Source organism: Eretmochelys imbricata, chromosome 16 (assembly GCF_965152235.1).
Source record: "Eretmochelys imbricata isolate rEreImb1 chromosome 16, rEreImb1.hap1, whole genome shotgun sequence".
Lineage (NCBI taxonomy): Eukaryota > Metazoa > Chordata > Testudines > Cheloniidae > Eretmochelys > Eretmochelys imbricata.
The window spans coordinates 27511069-27531561 of NC_135587.1; the positions used below are offsets into that span (position 1 = coordinate 27511069).

Consider the following 20493-nt stretch of genomic DNA (forward strand, 5'->3'; position numbering starts at 1 on the left):
GTGGCCCCAGGGACAGCCACACCTGACACTGCTGGAGCAGCTCTGCAGCCAGCCACTTGGGCAGCCCTGCAGCCAGCCACACTGGCTGCTGCTGGAGTAGCCACAGAGCCAGTTTTCCTAGCCTCTGCTCAGGCAGCCCCAGGGTGGCCGGAGCAGCCGCTGCTGGTGGTCCCCCGGTGGCCGGAGCAGCCGCTGCTCAGCGGACCCTGGGCAGCTGATGCTGTTGGCCCGGGCTGCCCCCCAGTGCACTCCCGCCCAGCAGAACCCCGCCCCACAATTTAGTCCGGGGTATTTTTAGTATAAGTCATGGACCGGTCATGGGGCCAAGAATTTTTGTTTATTGCCCATTACCTGTCCAAAAAATACCCATGACTAAATCATAGCCTTAATTATAATCATTGCAACTTTAAATCTTAATATTTTTGTTCAAGGGCTTCTATTTATTCATAATCTTGTGAATTGCACCCTCTGCTGCCTTAAGAGGGTACTATTTCCAAGAGTGTGACTCTACAGAAGAAACTCTTAATGAAATATATTTAATGTGATATGTAATTTCTTTCTCCTCGTTTTGATTGGCATAGCACTTGAACCTATAAGTTATTTAAAACACTTATCTCAAGTACAATGTGGCTCTATTTGTGCACAACTTTGATCAACTTCACAGTGACTTATTTATGACTATTTCAGGACAGAATTTTCCCTCGCTGTTCATTTTCTGAGGGAAAGTTTTTGGGGTTTTTTTTTGTGCAGTGGATTGCTACAGATTTTAAGACATTTAATTGCTTTGAGCTAACTGACTTTTCACATTAGAAAACAAAGAAAAGTTACAAAGAACTTAGACCCTCAGAACTGTGGAGTTTTAGAAAATTTTTAATTATATTTTGAGATCCTATTGTATAGCAACTGTGTGTAAATGACTTTTTATCATGTGACTTGCATTGTTAAATTGGAAACTACACTATAGCAACAACTGAATCTTTTTTGCTCAGGAAACAAAATATCTAGATCTCCAGAATGGAAGTTGAATTCATCTTCATGTTAAACAGCTATGAATTGCAATGAACTATCATATATGCACTTTGTAATAGAATGTATGCTGAGGGAGGGATTTCCTTGACCAAAGTTAAAACCCCTTATTTTATCTGCCAGAGGTTGAGTGAAATAGAAACTTTGGTTATACTTTGTGACAACTAAAAGTGCTGATTTTAATCATTTCCGTCTTGTCCAGACCTTTTCAGAGGGTGGCCACCATTATTTCAAGGTTCCATTAAAAAAATGTACTGTTCCATTACATTTAGTTTGCTTACTCTGTGACCAGCAAGTTCTTTGTTATACATAGAAAGAGTAGCTATGCCTGAAGAAGTCCTTTCCTTGTGGTCCTTTTCTTGGTAAAAATGTTTACTTACCTATTTGTACTGCTTCATTGTGTTTGTAAGCATCGGATTCTGTTCTTCCACATATGTACTAAATTCTATAAATGCAGAATATAACTGTTATTTCATCTTACCTGTACAGAAGCTCCAATTTGGTAAGTGTCATGTATTTTCATTCATGTGATAAAAAAGTTGTAGCAAGGACAAATGCAACAGAGAACACATTCAGATGAGCATTGGGAAAAAAGGTGAAAGACAAAAGCAGATAAATTCTCTCTTTGTGTGTACCCACCAAATGATGATGCAGTAAATGATACGTTTAAAGTGTTTATTTCGTCTCTTTTGGTTATAAGGACCAATGTCATCTCTCTCCTTCCACAATATTTGTTTGTCCCTATGCACTTTCTTTGTCCAACTAAAAAGTAGGATAAAAGGTGCTCCTGGGAAGCTGAACAGACAGTTTTCCCATTGCTAACACTGAGAAGCCACTGTAATTTGCTCCTACTGATGGCACAGCTCATGGTAGCATCTTTGAGCCTACAATATGGAGAAATTACAATGTAAATAATCTTTCACCAAGGTCTATCTGTTTCGCCTAAATAAGTAAAACTCCAGGCTGACGGCTGGACTGGACAGTAAAAAGTCCTGGATCTATTTTATAATATCAACTCTTTTCCAGTTAGCAGCTCCCTCTTATTAATGGATGCACTGTTCTTTCTTGAGGAAGCAACTGCTCTTTGACTCACTGCGGTCTGTGCCATGAGCTCTCAGGCCAAAGCAGGAGAAACTGTTGTGGAACAAATTCTATGCCTGTCCTGTTCATGGTGTTTGGCCTGTGTGGCAGATGCCCAGCTGTTCCTGATATTAGCCTTTCTCCAAACCCAACTCTTACATTATGAAGTGGAATGTTCTTCTGCCTCAATTTAGGAGCATTTTAAACCAAAGCTCCTCTATATGGGTGCTGATGGCACCTATCTATTTCCAGCACATATATGTCCAAACCAAAAAGATATCTCAGCTTTAAACTTGGGATGAGGAGAGGGGGACGTTTGGTCAGTTAGACATGGCTTTTCATATCACAAAATTTCCATCGCAGTTGGTCCCCTAGGGGCATTTTCAGCAGAGAGGCCACAGATGCTAAGCTCTTCTCAAACCCTCAAGAAGTGTTCTTTGTAGAATACTGGGGAAGCTTGCACTACTGCTGCCTGAGCTGTACCTGAACTGGGGACCATGTGAGCAGCCTCTTCCAAGGCCATCCCTCTGGAGTCTGTCACCAGTGGTGAAGTCACAACTAAACAGTTTAAAAGTGAAATAGAACTGTTTACTGTGAAACAAAGAACAGCCTCAAGTGCAGTAACCTACCTCCAAAGACATAAGAAATTGCTAACTGTGTTGTTCTCTGCTTCCTGGCCAAGATCATGCAAGCCTCTTGCAAACAGCATTCAGGAGGAGGGATGAGAGCAGCCTTGCATGGTGACTATGGACCCTGATAAAATCTGGGAAATGAGAAGGAGGATAATTTTCAGTGAGACTTTCCTAAATTCCCAAAGATCATAGATAATTGAGAAATAACACATCTGTCTGGCTGTAAGCTACGTGAAAAGTCCCCGCTTTCTCTCAGATATTCATGCTATGAGTCAATATGAGCAAACTGTTTACAGCTGGATGGGTTTCGAACCAAATTCAGAACATATGTTTTGTTAGACATGACTGCTTACCCTTGAAGCACAAACTGACTTTATGGCTGTGCAAGTTATGTGTTGGCAAATCCAACAGTTGTAAATGGCCAAGACTTTTTGTGGGAGTCCATCATTAACAATATGTGCATGAATGTTTTGAGGATGACTTCCATTTCCATTTTGCTTTAATTGGACGGATCCTTTATAAAAACAGATGGTGTAACCCGGTAGGCAAGAGACACTATTTCATAAATGCAGCTGCCTTTTGAGATCTGTAACAATCCAGTTTAAGTAGTGGCTGTTTAATCATCAGACCTTATTTCTGAAAATCTCTGCTGGATTTCTGAGCCCTCTCAAACACAGAAAATAACCAAAACCAGCCCCTGAAATTTCTGTTTTTTGCATCAGTTCAGCATTAATTTATTTCTACTTTTAGGTCCATCAGAGGTGTCAGCAACTGTGAGGTTCAGCAGGAGACCAACTTGTCCTGATGCCTCAGTGGCAGCCAGCCTCCCAACCCCTCCTGTACCAAGACACAGGAAGAGTAACAGCCTGGGAAACAAGTGGGTGCTCCACACTGTCTCAGCTTCTGTCAGTTCAAGCATCATTAGGGATTAATCCAGCAGTTGAAAGTTCTTAGATATTTCAGTCAGTTTTCCTCTTATGCCCCTCTCCCATTTCTAGTCCTATAGGAGTGATTCAGGCATTAGTTTGTGTGCTTCAGGATTTTCCAGAAAGATGTCTTAACACTTTTCTGTTTTGACTGAAACCATGCTTCCTGCTAGTGCCAGGAATAGTTGGCAATACTCACTTCAGACATTCACACAAATCAAAGTGGATAGTATAAGAATGGCACTGATGTGCATAACAGATTTTTAACATCTCAGTGATCCATCCAAGGAACGTTGCAATCTCCTTGGCACGCACTACTGTTCTGAAAAGTTGTGGCCTTTCTGTACTGTATTAGCTGAATTGTATGGGTTAGAGAGAGACTCCCTCTTCACCATTTATTGAGGAAAACTCAGATCAGTGACAGCATCTCCTTTCTACATCTACCCAGTTTTACAAGAGGATGGACTGTGGCAGAGAGCTCATGTGACTTGTCCAGTATCACACAGTGTCTGTTGATAAGGTTAACTGAGGATCATTCAGCAGTGAATTAGCTGTGTAGCATGCAGTCTCCTATCTATGCTTCTTACCACTAGATTATACAGCCTCTGTACAGTGAGGAGTGAGAGCAAATGAATTAAAAGTAATAAATTCCCATCTGCACAAATACAACAATTGTTAACTATACACACTACTAAATCCAAAGCTTAGGATTAGGTTTAAATGCAGCATATGTATGAGCAGTAGGAAAATGTGAGAAGTCCCATTTAACTGCTTGCCATTAAAAAACTTATAGACAGTTATGATCATTGTATGGTGAGGCAAAGTCTGAGTGGGAAAAAAAACAGGGATGAATGGATGTTATCAGATTACGTAAGAGCTTTTGAATTTTTTTTCTTTCCCAACTTTCCAGTATGATGTGTCAGTTCAGTGTAGTTGAAAGTAAAAGTGCAACGTTTCCAACAGAGAAGCCACGCCACCTGCTGGATGACAGTGTCCTAGAATCCCACAGTCCTGTCAGAAACCACACTCTAAACTCAGTTTTCACCAATGGAATTTCCATAGGTAAGAACTCTATGGCTCGCTAAATTCTCTGCTTGTCTGTCTCTGCTGCTTGGAAATATGCAATGGCACCTATAACTACAGAAGCAGAAAGATTGTTTAGCTTCTAAACAAACAAAGACTGGTCACTTTTTTGGGAGGAAGTAGATTGGAACCACCTCTCAGCTGCCCCGAGGCCTTGTGAACCCACTCAGTTTTTGTGCAGCTTAGCTCAACTCATCCACACAGATTTATTCTCCCCCCGCTAGAGATTGTCTTGCTAGAACAAGATAGAAAGGGTCTGGGGGAAGTTCTGCCAATGTCCATGCTGTACATAAATGGGATGTCAAACCAGCACTTTTTACCACCAAATAGCTCCCTAATGAAATGAGAATAAGTGTAAGAGCTATTTTTGCACAAGACCCATGTTTTTAACCTGTATTAGTGTAAAGTGAGGTTGGCCTGGGGTTTGTCCTATAATGAAGGCATTGCCAGGAGCAGATAGGAAGCAGAGTAACCTGAGCAAACCACAGTAAAAAGAAAGAAGAGCATTAGTGCACTATGCTTTTAAGGATAGGAACTGTTTAAAGAAGCTTACTGTCAATTAGAGCCATAAAACCTTTTCTAGTCTTTTACTGGTTTACTGTAGCTCAAGTCTATATGGAAGAAAATCAAAACAACTTATTCAAGATAGGAAAAATTGGGGTTTTCAATCTTTGCAGTTTTGAGGAAATTAATCTGAAACAAATGCCCATTCTAAAGACAGGACTGTGCAGTAGGGTCATTTAAGCTAGTCACGTGATCCTTCTGACCTTTGTCCCAGTTCTGGTTTGTTGTAAAAGAAAGCTGAAACAAAAAAGATTAACTTTTTCATTCACTGGTGTATTCCTCATGAAAATGTCACTGTTATGCTGCTTGCAAAAGCAAATTGGCCTTAAAGTTAAGGCTGACAGTTTCCTTCCCAGACTAACATGCCAAGATGCCTTGTGATTAAATCAAATAGGAAATCTACATTGTTTCAGCCAGAGGCTGAATCATCAAAATTCAATTTACCTTACTCTTGCTGTCTTACTAGCAACTGCTAGCACATCACATAGTAATACTCCTGAGGGCATTCTGCACCAAAACAATTAAATTCTGTACACAATATTTTAAAATTCTGCAAAATTCTACAAGTTTTATTTGTCACTAAATAAATGCAGAGGCTCCAGCATGACAGTGGGGAGCACAGGCCACTAGGTGCACAGAGGAGGAAGATCACCCTGCAGCCCCCCCACGCCCAGGACACAGACTCAGCGGTGAGGCTGCACCCAACCCTGACACAGCACAAGGCCTGGGCCTGTCCCAAAAACACCCTGGGGCCCTGCCCCTCTGTGCCAGGCACACCAGGTGTGGGCAGGCTTAACCAGTCAAGATCCAAGTGTGGGGGGCTCAGTGTGGCGGGATCCAGGTGTGGGGTGAGAGGATTTTGTGTGGGATAATCTGGGTGCAGGCAGCTCAGTGGGGGGGTCTAGGTGTGGGGAGATCTGGATGCACGGGGGCTTGTTGGGGGGTTCCAGGTACAGGGGCAATGGGACTCTGCAGGGGTTTCCAGGTGAAGGTTGTTGGGGCTCAGCAGAGGGGTCTGGGTGTGGGGGGCTCAGTGGGGGAGTCTGGGTGCTGAGGGAGTGGGCTTGATGGGGTGGGGTCTGGTGCAGCTAGTTTGTGGTCAGTGGTGTGGGGGTCTAGATGTGGGGGCTCAGGGTGGTGCAGGGGGTGCTGCATCAGGGTGGGGGTTTGAGTGCACTCAGTGGGAGGCGGTCTGGGTGAAGGGGTCGGGGTCTGGAGGTGGGGGGGTCTGGCTGCAGGAGGGCTCCAGATGCAGGGGTTAAGATTCAGTGGGGTGGGGTTCAGATATGGAGGGATAGGGGGGTTCTGGATGTACTGGGTGAGGCTTGCAGGGGTATCTGGGTATGGGAGGTCCAGATGTACAGAGGTTGGGTGGATGTGGGAGCAGCTCCCCATACAGTGACCCCTCCTGCCACAGCTGAGAAGTGATGGGGGCAGGCACCAGGGGAGGATGCTGAGCTTTCTGCAGCTGGGGGAGGTTTCTGGGGGTGGGTCTGACACAGCCCCAGCCACTCTTTGCAGGGGAAGGAAGGTCCCATCCTCTCCTGCCTCCAGCCCAGCTGGGACTAGCAGCTGATCCTGGCTCAGGGTAGGAGCCACTGGCTGGGGTGTCCCTAGCCCCATGGTGATTGATCTCTCCGCCGGCTGCTCTGGGTGCCTGAAACGTTGTACCTGCGCTGCTAGGGAGTGGTGTGTGATTGCTCTTGCAGCTTCCTTTGCTTCCCTGTCAGAAAGTCATTTTTCTGTGGGGAAGCAAAGAAATCTGTGGGGGACATGAGTTCTGCACATGCACAGTAGTGCAGAATTCCCCCAGGAGTAACATAGGGCAAGTAACTCTGGCCTGTGTGAGACATCAACTACTTCATTAGGATTCTACAGAAGAAGGATGCTGGTGGCAGCAGGGTGTTATGGTCATAAAAGCATGACTGTGGGCTTATCTACACTGCATTAGTCCACTCCAGAAGGGTGTAAATTCTACTGCGCACTAGTGTGTCACAAACTAACTGGCCCATGAGGACCTTGCTGGCATGCAGTAAAAGTTCTCTAGTGCATGTTAATGTAGTCATGTTTCAAACTGTACTAAGAATCTGCACGGTAGTCAACAGAAAGTCAGTATCACAACCAGGCTTGAGTAGTCAGACCTAGTGGTCATAGCCGGAGTCAAGCCTAGAGCTGGAACCATAATCAGGAATCAAGCCAGAGATCGGAGCAGGAATCAGGAGTCAAGCTAGGGGTTGGAGCCAGAATAAGAGGTCGGACCAGGAATCTGAGTCAGAGTTGCAAATCGAGTCAGGAGTCTTGAGCCAGGGGTCAGAGCCAGGGCTAGAGTCAGATGCCAGGGACAGGGATCAGGAACAGGACAATGAAGCAGGATCCAGGGACAAGTCAGAAAAGCAGGGCTTAGTAGTCAGGTGAGAAGGCAGGGTCTGATGTAGCAGCCAACCAGGAATTCACCCTGTTGCAGAGTCTACTTCTTGGGCCTCCTTTTGGTTTAAATAGTGCAGCTGAATCAATCAGTGAGCATGAGCCTGCCAGTCAGGACACCCGTGGGTGGTACCTCTGATGGGACCAGGGTTCCATTAGTCTCTCAGCCCCTAGCTACAAGCAGGGTACCAGGTGGCAGCCAGAATGCAAAGGCTGTCTGGGGAACTGCAGACCTAAGACCTGTGGATCCCACAGGCACTTCCTTATGTGATTTAGCCTATCACTATAGTAGAAAGGAGATGGACAGGCTAGAAGTACTTTTGACCAAGAAGAACGTGGGATTTTCACTAAACTTCTGAATTCCTCTTAACCAAGAGGTAAATGCAGGATTGAGAGAGAGCCCACTCTGCTTTATACTCAGCATTAGCAGATCAGTCATTGACAGATTACAGCAAAATCTGTTTCTGCACAGCTGAGGCTGCATTTCAGTCAGATGGCTATGCCAGGGTCAATGATAAGGTATGAGTGACATGAAGTGGACAGGGACCATTGATGTAAATGGCATCAAGCTAATATCACATGGCTCCAAACAGTGACACAGGACTAATATGTTCTCCATGTTACAAATTCTGTTGCTTGATAAAAAGACAGTGACTGTCATCTCTAATAGCTTTATTTTAATTTTAAAATGTTGGGATAGAAATATCCAAGGTCACTCTACAGACCTGACTTTATTCTGTCTTCCTGCAGTATTGAAGTTCTGTAGGAATAGCAGCAGCATGAAATTAAAACAAAAGGACACATTTAAACGATGTATATTTAAAATTACAGCAGCAGCAACCACCCATTCAGCAGAACTACACAGTGACAGGAAGGAGCATGTAATCTATTTCTGAAGTCAGATTTTATCCTGATCTCTAAAGATTGGAACTTTCAGACCTAGCTTCAGTGATCAGTTTCCATAGTACTGTGTCAAAATTCTCCTAGTGATTCCAGGTTCTTGCCATTTTAATTTTCCTTGAGCTTTTCACTTATCTATATTCTTCCTTTTCTAGGAAGTAGTGAAAGTTCAGAATTTAGTGAGGAGCTGTCTTCAGGGCTTGAAAGGTGAGTTATAACTCAGTGTCTTCATTTTCCTCACTCAATACCACATAAAATAACTAAGGGGCTAATTGTTTTTAGGGGCTAAGAAACTGTTACAATTGCCAAAATAGGGATATTCCAGTAACAGGAAAAATTCTGAATCAGGAGATCCTTCTCAAATCATTGATAACTAATTCTTAGGAAGAGAAATGACAAACATTATGAAGAAATGCATCATAAAAATATGTATTTTGGATTTCACAGAATCATAGAATATCAGGTTTGGAAGGGACCTCAGGAGGTTATCTAGTCCAACCCCCTGCTCAAAGCGGGACCGATCCCCAATTAAATCATCCCAGCCAGGGCTTTGTCAAGCCTGACCTTAAAAACTTCTAAGGAAGGAGATTCTACCACCTCCCTAGGTAACACATTCCAGTGCTTCACCACCCTCCTAGTGAAAAAGTTTTTCCTAATATCCAACCTAAATCTCCCCCATTGCAACTTGAGACCATTACTCCTTGTTCTGTCATCAGCAACCACTGAGAACAGTCTAGAGCCATCCTCTTTGGAACCCCCCTTCAGTGGCAGAATCTGAACTTATAATTATAATTGTAATTTGATTACTATGTTGTTATCAAACTTAGGTTTGTGTGGACCATGCTGTTGAAGGGTCTTTAATTTAGCAGAGAAAAGCAGAAGGAGATCCAATGGTTGGAAGGTGAAGCTAGGCAAATTCAAACTGGAAAAAGTGCAAATTTTTGACACTGTGAGGGCAATTAATCATTGGAACAACTTAGTTGATGCATATGGGGGCTTCTCCATTACCTGGAGTCTTTAAATCAGGTTTGAATATCTTTTTAAAACACTATGCTCTAACAGAAGGAGATGTTATTGGGCTTGTTGCAGGAACAATTTGGTGAAATTCTATAGTCTGTGTGATATGGGAGGTAAAACTAGATGGTCACAGTGGTCTCTTCTAACTTTCACAAAAAAAGAACAGGAGGACTTGTGGCAGCTTAGAGACTAACCAATTTCTTTTTGCGAATACAGACTAACACGGCTGTTCTTCTAACTTTGAAATCTGTGAAATCTATAGCTTTAGGCAAACTGGTCAACTGACCAAAATACAGTATATTGAATTATCTGAATAGTGTAAATCCATAAAAAGGCTTTTCACAAGCCTCATCACACATTCCAATTCTGAGGTCTCATTCTTATGATTCCTTTTGATCATAATGAGGATGGGAAATGTTACAAATGGAGCTCATGCTGGCTGTATGTGTTACTAATGTGTAAACTGATTAATCAGAAACTCTGCTTTATTCTTTTCCTCTTCTGCCCTCCCACTCCACTTCATGTGAACTATCTGAATAAAACAGTGTTTCAGGAAGGAGCAGCAGAGCATCTGCTTTGTCCTCATATCTTTGGGGGTCAATGGAGAGATTGCCTTATAGTTTGCAGGACTTGCTGGATTAAAAGCTTTAAAAATAGTATTATCAATAAACTTTACCATAAATAAAAAGAGACTAGTGCCAAATTCTATATGTTTATGTGCCAGGCCAAATAATGCCAGAGTGTGTACAGTTTCCTGAATCCCCATGTCTAAACAATGCTCCAATAAATCCAATGAAACTAAATATGTATAATACTAAGACCACATCAGTTTTCAGAAGTATAAAAAGCTATGTTTAAGGCACCCACTTAGATTCCCACATCAGGCTGTTTTTGTGACTCTAGATGGCAGGCAGTTGCTGAGGAATTTGGACCTTAGTATGTGAACTTTTCTGTAAACTACTGATGAAACCTATACCTGTGTATTTTTATACTGAAAAGGGATATTTACTCTTATTTGCTGTCAGAGGGAATTATTTTCTATAGAGTTACATGTGCTTCTGTTTACAGCATGACTCCTTTCTGTGAGGAAATAAATCTAAGGTGAATCCATATGTCTGAGAAAACCTGCTTTACAATCCAAACATTGGTTTATTTTAAATCTTAAACATGTTGAATCATCAGCTTGATACTCTAGACCCTGATTATTAGGCATCTCACACAACGGTATCCCTTTTGAACTTGTATTGGTACAAACATAGATTAAACAGTGGGGTCAGGGCAGGCACGGTAGCTTTTTTTTTTTTTTTTCCAGGGTATGCATTAGCTATACACATACAATACAGTGCATGATCTGTTAAAGAACATTTATTATAGCCACAAACACCCACTGACTAAGTTTAGAACTGCTATACTTTATCACGTCAGCCCTTATAGGACTAAAGCTTCCTAAATACACATTAAAAATAGAGCATACACTTAATTCCTTTCCTTTATAATAGACTTAAGGATGTGCTATCTCTATCTCAATAAGAAACAAAAATCTAGGGAAAACACATCAGATAGTTAACAGAAGATAGGGAAACCACTTGCCAAACGGCCCCTTCCGGGCTACAGCTACTTGGTTGTGCCATACTTAAAGGGTCAGTTCCAGAAAGGCATGCAGGGAATAAAAATCCTGTAAGAGGGCAACCCTGCTCTGGGAAGAATTAGTAGAGCCCTGGAAGTCACTTAGGAAAATGTCCTGTGATAGGAACTGCTTTGGTGTTGTGCCTGTTATCAGCATATCATATGTATATCATTGAAATAATGAAACCCATTATATAGCATTTATGGGCAAATCCTAAGTTCAGTGCCCAATGGGGAGAAAATGGCATTTCAAAAAACCCTAATTTGTTATTCTTTTTGCAATATCTTTATAACTGTTTTGTTTATTTTGTTTGTTTCCTGAATTCCTGATGTCAGTTTTCGTATTTATGGCAAGAATATGAATCCAAAAGTCAAATTCCTAAATAATCTATTCCCAAAATGAACACTCAGAATAATCCTTCCTTGTTAGAGATAAAAGTGGAGAGTAAATCCAAGTAAAAGGAAATATCTCATTCTGAGCTATGGAAAACAGATTCACAAACCCATAGATTGTGAATTATTTTTTACCAGCAAATGCAAGCTTTGTGTGCAGTGTTCAACCTCAACCTGGATCTTTCCCTATGTTTGTTCATTCACAAAGATTCGTATTCCATAAAAACATGTTGCACTTCTTACAGATGTCGAAAATACTTGTTTTTATTACAAACGTGAAAATTAAATCTTTTCCATTTCTGAGTAAATACAGATGCCTTGTAGTCTTACTTAGAGATTAGTATCATATGTCTCTCTCACTTTATTCCTTATATGTTTTGAATGGATGTTCACCACAGCATTTATGGTATTAGAAAAGAACTCATGTTTAAATTTACAAACAGGGGTCGGCTGTATGCCACGCTGGGGCCTAACTGGCGAGTACCAATTCGGAATTCTCCCAGAAGTCGAAGCTGTGTCTACAGGTACAATTAGGTGGTGGGTCTGTTTCTCTCCGCATGCAGTGATGAATTCTCATTTGAGACTCTATATTTTCCTTAAGTAAACCAAATGCATCTTGTCTCCAGAAGTATCACTGGGTGAACAAACTAACTCATTGGGATTCTTTTTTCCTTCCATTTCTGCACAAAACGACCCCTGAGCTAATATAAGCTGTATGGGCTTAGCCAGAGGAGAGAAGAATATTTCGATAGAGATTCAACCAGTAAATACATCTGGCTTCCAAGCTTCAGAAGCTGATTGGTGTGGGCTTCTATGACATTGCATAAGCATGTTTGTCATGAAAGCTGGATGTTTTCTTGCTTAATTTGGGGGTTTAAATATATTAACTATGCAAAGAAAGTTTAAAGGATGGCTTCCTGTTCGTTCTGTATAATTTATTTCCTGAATTAAACTAGAAATACTCTTCATATATTGTCTGTTTAAGTCAGATAGAATATAGTGCATTGTACTGATTTTTGTACAACAAAGTCGTGTTAGCTTAGGCCATCAGTAAACTATATGGAACATCTGCAAAGCAGCATCAACATACCCTCCCACAAATCTTATTCACCAGTATACCTCACAAGCATCATACAATGTGGTAGGTAAGACTGGATTCCTGTCCCCTCTATGGAACTGCTAAGCAACTTTCTCCAGTTCCAGTGCACTGGGTGTGCACACACCTAAGTGGAATGCACAGCTGCATCTACTTGCACAAGAAACAGGTAAAATAATAGAAATAACAAAAAGATGAAATTTATTACTTCAGTGGAAGTAGATCAAGCCCTAGACTTTTCAGGAAGCCAAATCATAGAATATCAGGATTGGAAGGGACCTAGGGGGTCCTCTAGTCCAACCTCCTGCTCAAAGCAGGACCGATCCCCAATTAAGCCTGACCTTAAAAACTTCTAAGGAAGGATATTCCACCACCTCCCGAGGTAACGCATTACAGTGTTTCACCACCCTCCTAGTGAAAAAGTTTTTCCTAATATCCAACCTAAACCTCCCCCACTGCAACTTGAGACCATTACTCCTTGTTCTGTCATCTGCTACCACTGAAAATAGTCTAGATCCATCCTCTTTGGAACCACCTTTCAGGTAATTGAAAGCAGCTATCAAATCCCCCCTCATTCTTCTCTTCTGTAGACTAAACAATCCCAGTTTCCTCAGCCTCTTCTCGTAAGTCATGTGTTCCAGTCCCCTAATCATTTTTGTTGCCCTCCGCTGGACTCTCTCCAATTTTTCCACATCCTTCTTGTAGTGTGGGGCCCAAAACTGGACACAGTACTCCAGATGAGGCCTCACCAATGTCGAATAGAGGGGAATGATCACGTCCCTCGATCTTCTGGCAATGCCCGTACTTATACATCCCAAAATGCCATTGGCCTTCTTGGCAACAAGGGCACACTGTTGACTCATATCTAGCTTCTCGTCCACTGTAACCCCTAGGTCCTTTTCTGCAGAACTGCTGCCTAGCCATTTGGTCCCTAGTCTGTAGCGGTGCATGGGATTCTTCCGTCCCAAGTGCAGGACTCTGCACTTGTCCTTGTTGAACCTCATCAGATTTCTTTTGGCCCAATCCTCCAATTTGTCTAGGTCCCTCTGTATCCTATCCCTACCCTCCAGCATATCTACCACTCCTCCCAGTTTTGTGTCGTCTGCAAACTTGCTGAGGGTACAATCCACACCATCCTCCAGATCATTTCTGAAGATATTGAACAAAACCGGCCCCAGGACCGACCCCTGGGGCACTCCACTTGATACTGGCTGCCAACTAGACATGGAGCCATTGATCACTACCCGTTGAGCCCGACAATCTAGCCAACTTTCCAGCCACCTTATAGTGCATTCATCCAGCCCATACTTCTTTAACTTGCTGGCAAGAATACTGTGGGAGACCGTGTCAAAAAGTTTGCTAAAGTCAAGGAACAACATGTCCACTGCTTTCCCTTCATCCACAGAACCAGTTATCTTGTCATAGAAGGCAATTAGATTAGTCAGGCATGACTTGCCTTTGGTGAATCCATGCTGACTGTTCCTGATCACTTTCCTCTCCTCTAAGTGTTTCAGAATTGATTCCTTGGGGACCTCCTCCATGATTTTTCCGGGGACTGAGGTGAGGCTGACTGGCCTGTAGTTCCCAGGATCCTCCTCCTTCCCTTTTTTAAAGATGGGCACTACATTAGCCTTTTTCCAGTCGTCCGGGACTTCCCCCGATCGCCATGAGTTTTCAAAGATAATGGCCAATGGCTCTGCAATCACATCCGCCAACTCCTTTAGCACTCTCGGATGCAACGCATCCGGCCCCAAGGACTTGTGCACGTCCAGCTTTTCTAAATAGTCCCGAATCACTTCTTTCTCCACAGAGGGCTGGTCACCTCCTCCCCATGCTGTGCTGCCCAGTGCAGTAGTCTGGGAGCTGACCTTGTTCGTGAAGACATAGGCAAAAAAAGCATTGAGTACATTAGCTTTTTCCACATCGTCTGTCACTAGGTTGCCTCCCTTATTCAGTAAGGGGCCCACACTTTCCTTGACTTTCTTCTTGTTGCCAACATACCTGAAGAAACCCTTCTTGTTACTCTTAACATCTCTTGCTAGCTGCAACTCCAGATGTGATTTGGCCTTCCTGATTTCACTCCTGCATGCCCAAGCAATATTTTTATACTTATACCTGGTCATTTGTCCAATCTTCCACTTCTTGTAAGCTTCTTTTTTGTGTTTAAGATCAGCAAGGATTTCACTGTTAAGCCAAGCTGGTCGCCTGCCATATTTACTATTCTTTCTACACATTGGGATGGTTTGTCCCTGTAACCTCAATAAGGATTCTTTAAAATACAGACAGCTTTCCTGGACTCCTTTCCCCCTCATGTTATTCTCCCAAGGGATCTTGCGCATCAGTTCCCTTGGGGAGTCAAAGTCTGCTTTTCTGAAGTCCAGGGTCCGTATTCTGCTGCTTTCCTTTTCTCCTTGTGTCAGGATCCTGAACTCGACCATTTCATGGTCACTGCCTCCCAGGTTCCCATCCACTTTTGCTTCCCCTACTAATTCTTCCCAGTTTGTGAGCAGCAGGTCAAGAAGAGCTCTGTCCCTAGTTGGTTCCTCCAGCACTTGCACCAGGAAATTGTCCCTTACATTTTCCAGAAACTTCCTGGATTGCCTGTGCACCGCTGTATTGCTCTCCCAGCAGATATCAGGGTGATTGAAGTCTCCCATGAGAACCAGGGCGTGCGATCTAGTAGCTTCTGCGAGTTGCCGGAAGAAAGCCTCATCCACCTCATCCCCCTGGTCCGGTGGTCTATAGCAGACTCCCACCACTACATCACTCTTGTTGCTCACACTTCTAAACTTAATCCAGAGACATTCAGGTATTTCTGCAGTTTCATACCGGAGCTCTGAGCAGTCATACTGCTCCCTTACATACAGTGTTACTCCCCAACCTTTTCTGCCCTGCCTGTCCTTCCAGAACAGCTTATATACGTTCATGACAGTACTCCAGTCATGTGAGTTATCCCACCAAGTCTCTGTTATTCCAATCACATCATAATTCCTTGACTTTGCCAGGACTTCCAGTTCTCACTGCTTGTTTCCCAGGCTTTGTGCATTTGTGTATAGGCACTTGAGATAACCCGCTGATCACCCCTCTTTCTCAGTATGAGGCAGAAGCCCTCCCCTCTCACACGCTCCTGCTCGTGCTTCCTCCCGGTATCCCACTTCCCCACTTACTTCAGGGCTTTGGTCTCCTTCCCCCAGTGAACCTAGTTTAAAGCCCTCCTCACTAGGTTAGCCAGCCTGCTCGCAAAGATGCTCTTCCCTCTCTTTGTTAGGTGGAGCCTGTCTCTGCCTACCACTCCTCCTTCTTGGAACACCATCCCATGGTCAAAGAATCCGAAGCCTTCTCTCCGACACCACCTGCGTAGCCATTCGTTGACTTCCACGATTCGAAGATTTCTACCCAGGCCTTTTCCTTCCACGGGGAGGATGGACGAGAAGACCACTTGCGCCTCAAACTCCTTTATCCTTCTTCCCAGAGCCACGTAGTCTGCAGTGATCTGCTCAAGGTCATTCTTGGCAGTATCATTGATGCCCACGTAGAGAAGCAGGAAGGAGTAGCGATCTGAGGGCTTGATGAGTCTCGGCAGTTTCTCCGTCACATCGCGAATCTTAGTTCCTGGCAAGCAGCAGACTTCTCGGTTTTCCTGGTCGGGGCGGCAGATAGATGACTCAGTCCCCCTGAGGAGAGAGTCCCCGACCACCACCACCCGCCTCCTTCTCTTGGGAGCGGTGGTCATGGAACCCCCAACCCTAGGACAGTGCATCTCATGCCTTCCAATTGGCGGAGTCTCCTTCTGCTCCCTTCCCTCAGACGTATCATCTGGTCCACCCTCCGCATTAGTACCTGTGGAGAGAACACGAAAACGGTTCCTTACCTGTATCTGCGTTGCTGGTACATGGACGTTCCCCTTTCTTCTTCTGGAGGTCACATGATGCCAAATTTCTTCACCAGCCCCCTGTCCCTGCTGTGCAGCCTGCTGTGAATCTTCAGAACTTTGTGCCTGTAGAAGCATATCCTGACATCTGTCCAGGAAATCTTCAGTTTCTCTTATGCAACGCAGGGTCGATACCTGTTTCTCCAGACCTTGAATCTTCTCTTCCAGTATGGAGACCAGCTTGCACTTTGTACAGACAAAGTCGCTTCTGTCCTGTGGAAGAAAGACAAACATGGCACATCCAGTGCAGGTCACAACAGCTGAACACCCCCCCATCCATATTACCTTCCTTCTATGAACTTCCTCAGGAGATGCAGTAAAGACTCAGAGTAGCCGGCAAGATGTAAGCCTCAGTGGGCTCTCCCCAGGCGAATTCCCAGACAAACTCCTGCTGTTAGCTGCTCTGCTGTTCGCGCTGCTCAGCTGGTTCCCCGCCGCTCAGCTGGTTCGCTGCCGACTGGCTTTTGATACAGTCAGGCTCACTTGAAACAAAGCACTCCCAATTCCCGCCCTTTTCAACCAACCAATCAAACACACGGTCAAACTGTCCTCACAACAAACACTCAGATACAACATTCAGATCCTCACAACAAACACACACTCAGATACTCACCAACACAGATCCCAGGCAAACTCCTGCTGTTAGCTGCTCTGCTGTTCGCCGCTGCTCAGCTGGTTCGCTGCTGACTTATAGGCGAAGGAGAGACAAAATACAGATTTGCGCAAAGTTGTAGCCATGAGAATCATCGATTACATGTGAACCTCACCTGTACTCAAAGTTTTAACATGATACTCCCTAAGTTTGGCTGAAAAGTTCCCTGACAGCAGGAAATGGAATTGTTGATATAATATGTAAATCTGACTACAGCCACCTGAGCTGGACTAGTAAAATCTTGACAACCTCTGTAACTGCAGGCAGGTAGCAGAGGGGATTGTGTTGATCCTGTGGCTCAAGATTAAAATACAAAATGAGGAAAGTGGTGATGACCTGTTTTAGAAATGCCCCAAGCGATCTCAGGATCACCATCTCTTAACTACCCCAAGGCATAACCCATGGCATACAGTGTTTTAATGCTTAAATACAGGCAGAAATGATCTCTGATTGCCATTACAGGGACCACTGGAGACAACTATTAATATAGCTGCTTTTGGAAAATATGTTGGGGCTTGTACACGTATGTTTGAGGTATCTGCTTCTGAAAACCACAGACTAATTCAAAGATTCATAGGAGTCAGAGGTATAAAAGAACTAATAAATCACTTCTAGTCTATCCCCCAAGGAGTAGGGAAGGACCGTTCACTACAGTACATCTTCTCATAATTTCTTTCTATCATTCCATTACAATGGTATATGAGTGCTTTGGCCAGTCTTGCTTTATTGGGGGCTTCCCCCACTTCCTTTCAGAAACTCTCAGATACTATAGTGATGGGGGGGCAGGTTTTTTTGTCATACCTAAAGAAGAGGGAGTTCTGGTGTCAAGCCAGTCCTCTTGCCAAGAAGACTTTGCATTCTAAATTTTTCTTTTCTTTCTTTTATTCCATTACTTCTAGTTATACCCACTTATATCTCCTAAATAATTCCTGCTTTTGAAAATACATTCTCTGCATTGGCCAGGGTCTGAACTAAATTGCTGCTGGGGGGTTTTCACTTCTGATTTCTTGGATTCTTTGATGCTGTAATGCACGTTGTTCAGTTGACTTTATGAGGCATTATCAGGTACATTTTCTTTCTTTGTGAAAATACACTTAATGTATGTGTGTTTCTTGGAACACTTGTTTGTTTGTCCCACACAAGACAGCTTAATTTTTCCAAATAAGCATTGAGCCTCTCAGATCATTCAATTGGTGAAACATTCTTAGAAGCTTTATAATAGAAATAAAAGATAGCCCTTGATGAGGATAGGGCCCTAGTCACAGAGGAGGAAAGGATGTTAAATGAGAACAGCAACTAGACTCTTCCCCAGGGGTGTGCAAACTAAGGCCCAGGGGCCGCATCCGGCCCTTCAGACATTTTAATCTGGCCCTCGAGCTCCTGCCAAGGAGCGTGGTCAAGGGCTTGCCCCGCTCCGTGTGTGCCGTGACTCACACAGCTCCTGGAAGCAGCAACATATCCCCCCTCTGGCTCCTATGCGTAGGGGAAGCCAGGGAGCTCTGCACGCTGCCCCTGCCCCAAGTGCCGCTCCCGCAGCTCCCATTGGCCAAGAACCATAGCCGATGAGAGCTGCAGGGGCAGCACCTGTGGACGGGGCAGCACACAGAGCCGCCTGGCTGCGCCTCCGTGTAGGAGCTGGAGTGGGGACATGCCGTTGCTTCTGGGAGCTGCTTGAGGTAAGCACCGCCTGGAGCCTGTACCCCAACCCCCGTCCCAGCCCTGATCCCCTCCCACCCTCCTGCACCCCAGAGCCTGCACTGCCAGCTGGAGCCCTCACCCGCAACCCACACCCCAACCCCCAGCCTGGACCCCCCTCCCCCACCCTGAATTCCTCATTTCTGGCTCCACCCCAGAGCCCTCACCCCCTTCCACACCCCAACCCCCAATTTTGTGAGCATTCATGGCCCGCCATACAATTTCCATACCCAGATGTGGCCCTCAGGCCAAAAAGTTTACCAGCCCCCCCCCCACTCTAACCTCATTGCTCCAGTTCCTGCACCATTATATCACCCCATTGAGAGGAAATAGAAGGCTGCTAAAAAAGGAAATCTGTGCAGAAATGAGATCCTTTCTGATCAATTTTGCATTTCCCTGTTTTGAGTACAAATTTTAACAAAGCAACACAAAGAAATCAATTACTTTACCTGCAACACCAGAGAAATATCTGTAAATATCCAGCGGAAAGTTTCCATGTACTTTAGATTTCTTTCTATGTAAATGTATTTGATATATTTAAATTAAACATAGAACAGAAAACCACCTATCCCATAGGCACCCTGAAAAATTATTAAGAACACAATCCAGAATATTTAAAAAAAAAAAAGGCAAAACAGCAGCTGAGCTCTGGCTTGCATCTGCAAAGTCAGCATGACTCTTTGTAACCACAAGTAGTTCACTTGGACCAAGGCCAGAGTCCTGTGTAGGTGCTGCTTATAGATGTATTGTTTTCATCAACATGTATTTATATTCATAATCATATTATTGATTATAGACAAAAGGGTGCTTGTTCATAAATGAATGAGATTGTGCAATAAATGCCATATCACATACATAACCTTTTACTTGTGTGCATTAATCAGTATATGATTGATATACTTCTGGTAAACAGCATTGGCCTGGGTATATTTTTGGGTATTGAAATTTCAGTGTTATGATCACAAAATACTAGATAGATACTAGAGGCAGCAAATTCCTAACAGACCATCTCCTACCCACCCTTCTGTAAAAAGAATGTCCCTACTGAATATCTGAGTTTCTTATGTAGCCATGGAATTCCATCTTATTGTGTGACAAAAGGAACTCAATATTTTCAACATTATGCTTTAAGTAATTTTGCACTATTACTTAGTTTCTCTTCTCTCACGCCATTAGTCAATATGCTTTCATTAATGCCTTTTGATTTCTGAGGTCATTGCCATGAGCTGTTGTGGGGCTTTTATGTTGCCACAATTCCAGACTTTGTATTTTTCCAGACTCCTGAATTATTTCTGCATCGCACTAGGATGAAACTCCAAATTATGTAAAAAGAAAAGGAGTACTTGTGGCACCTTAGAGACTAACGAATTTATTTGAGCATGAGCTTTCGTGAGCTACAGCTCACTTCATCAGATGCATACCGTGGAAACTGCAGCAGACTCTATATA

The 20493-nt window shown here is 43.7% G+C and overlaps 1 protein-coding gene and 1 long non-coding RNA gene across 3 annotated transcripts in view; one reads left to right on the forward strand and one right to left on the reverse strand.

Moving 5' to 3' along the window:
• Positions 1 to 20493, forward strand: part of RALGPS1 (Ral GEF with PH domain and SH3 binding motif 1) — a 391212-nt gene that overhangs the window by 361921 nt on the left and 8798 nt on the right. For both annotated transcript variants that reach the window (XM_077835616.1, XM_077835617.1), the window contains 4 exons: positions 3489 to 3615; positions 4575 to 4726; positions 8791 to 8842; positions 12115 to 12195. In XM_077835616.1, the coding sequence (XP_077691742.1) occupies positions 3489 to 3615; positions 4575 to 4726; positions 8791 to 8842; positions 12115 to 12195 (412 nt within the window). The remainder of the gene's footprint in view (positions 1 to 3488; positions 3616 to 4574; positions 4727 to 8790; positions 8843 to 12114; positions 12196 to 20493) is intronic.
• Positions 391 to 19622, reverse strand: LOC144275954 (uncharacterized). Its single transcript, XR_013348161.1, has 5 exons — positions 19495 to 19622; positions 17312 to 17385; positions 16639 to 16911; positions 2736 to 2869; positions 391 to 1910 (listed from the first exon to the last, which is right to left on the reverse strand). It is a non-coding gene; the product is annotated as an uncharacterized LOC144275954 (long non-coding RNA).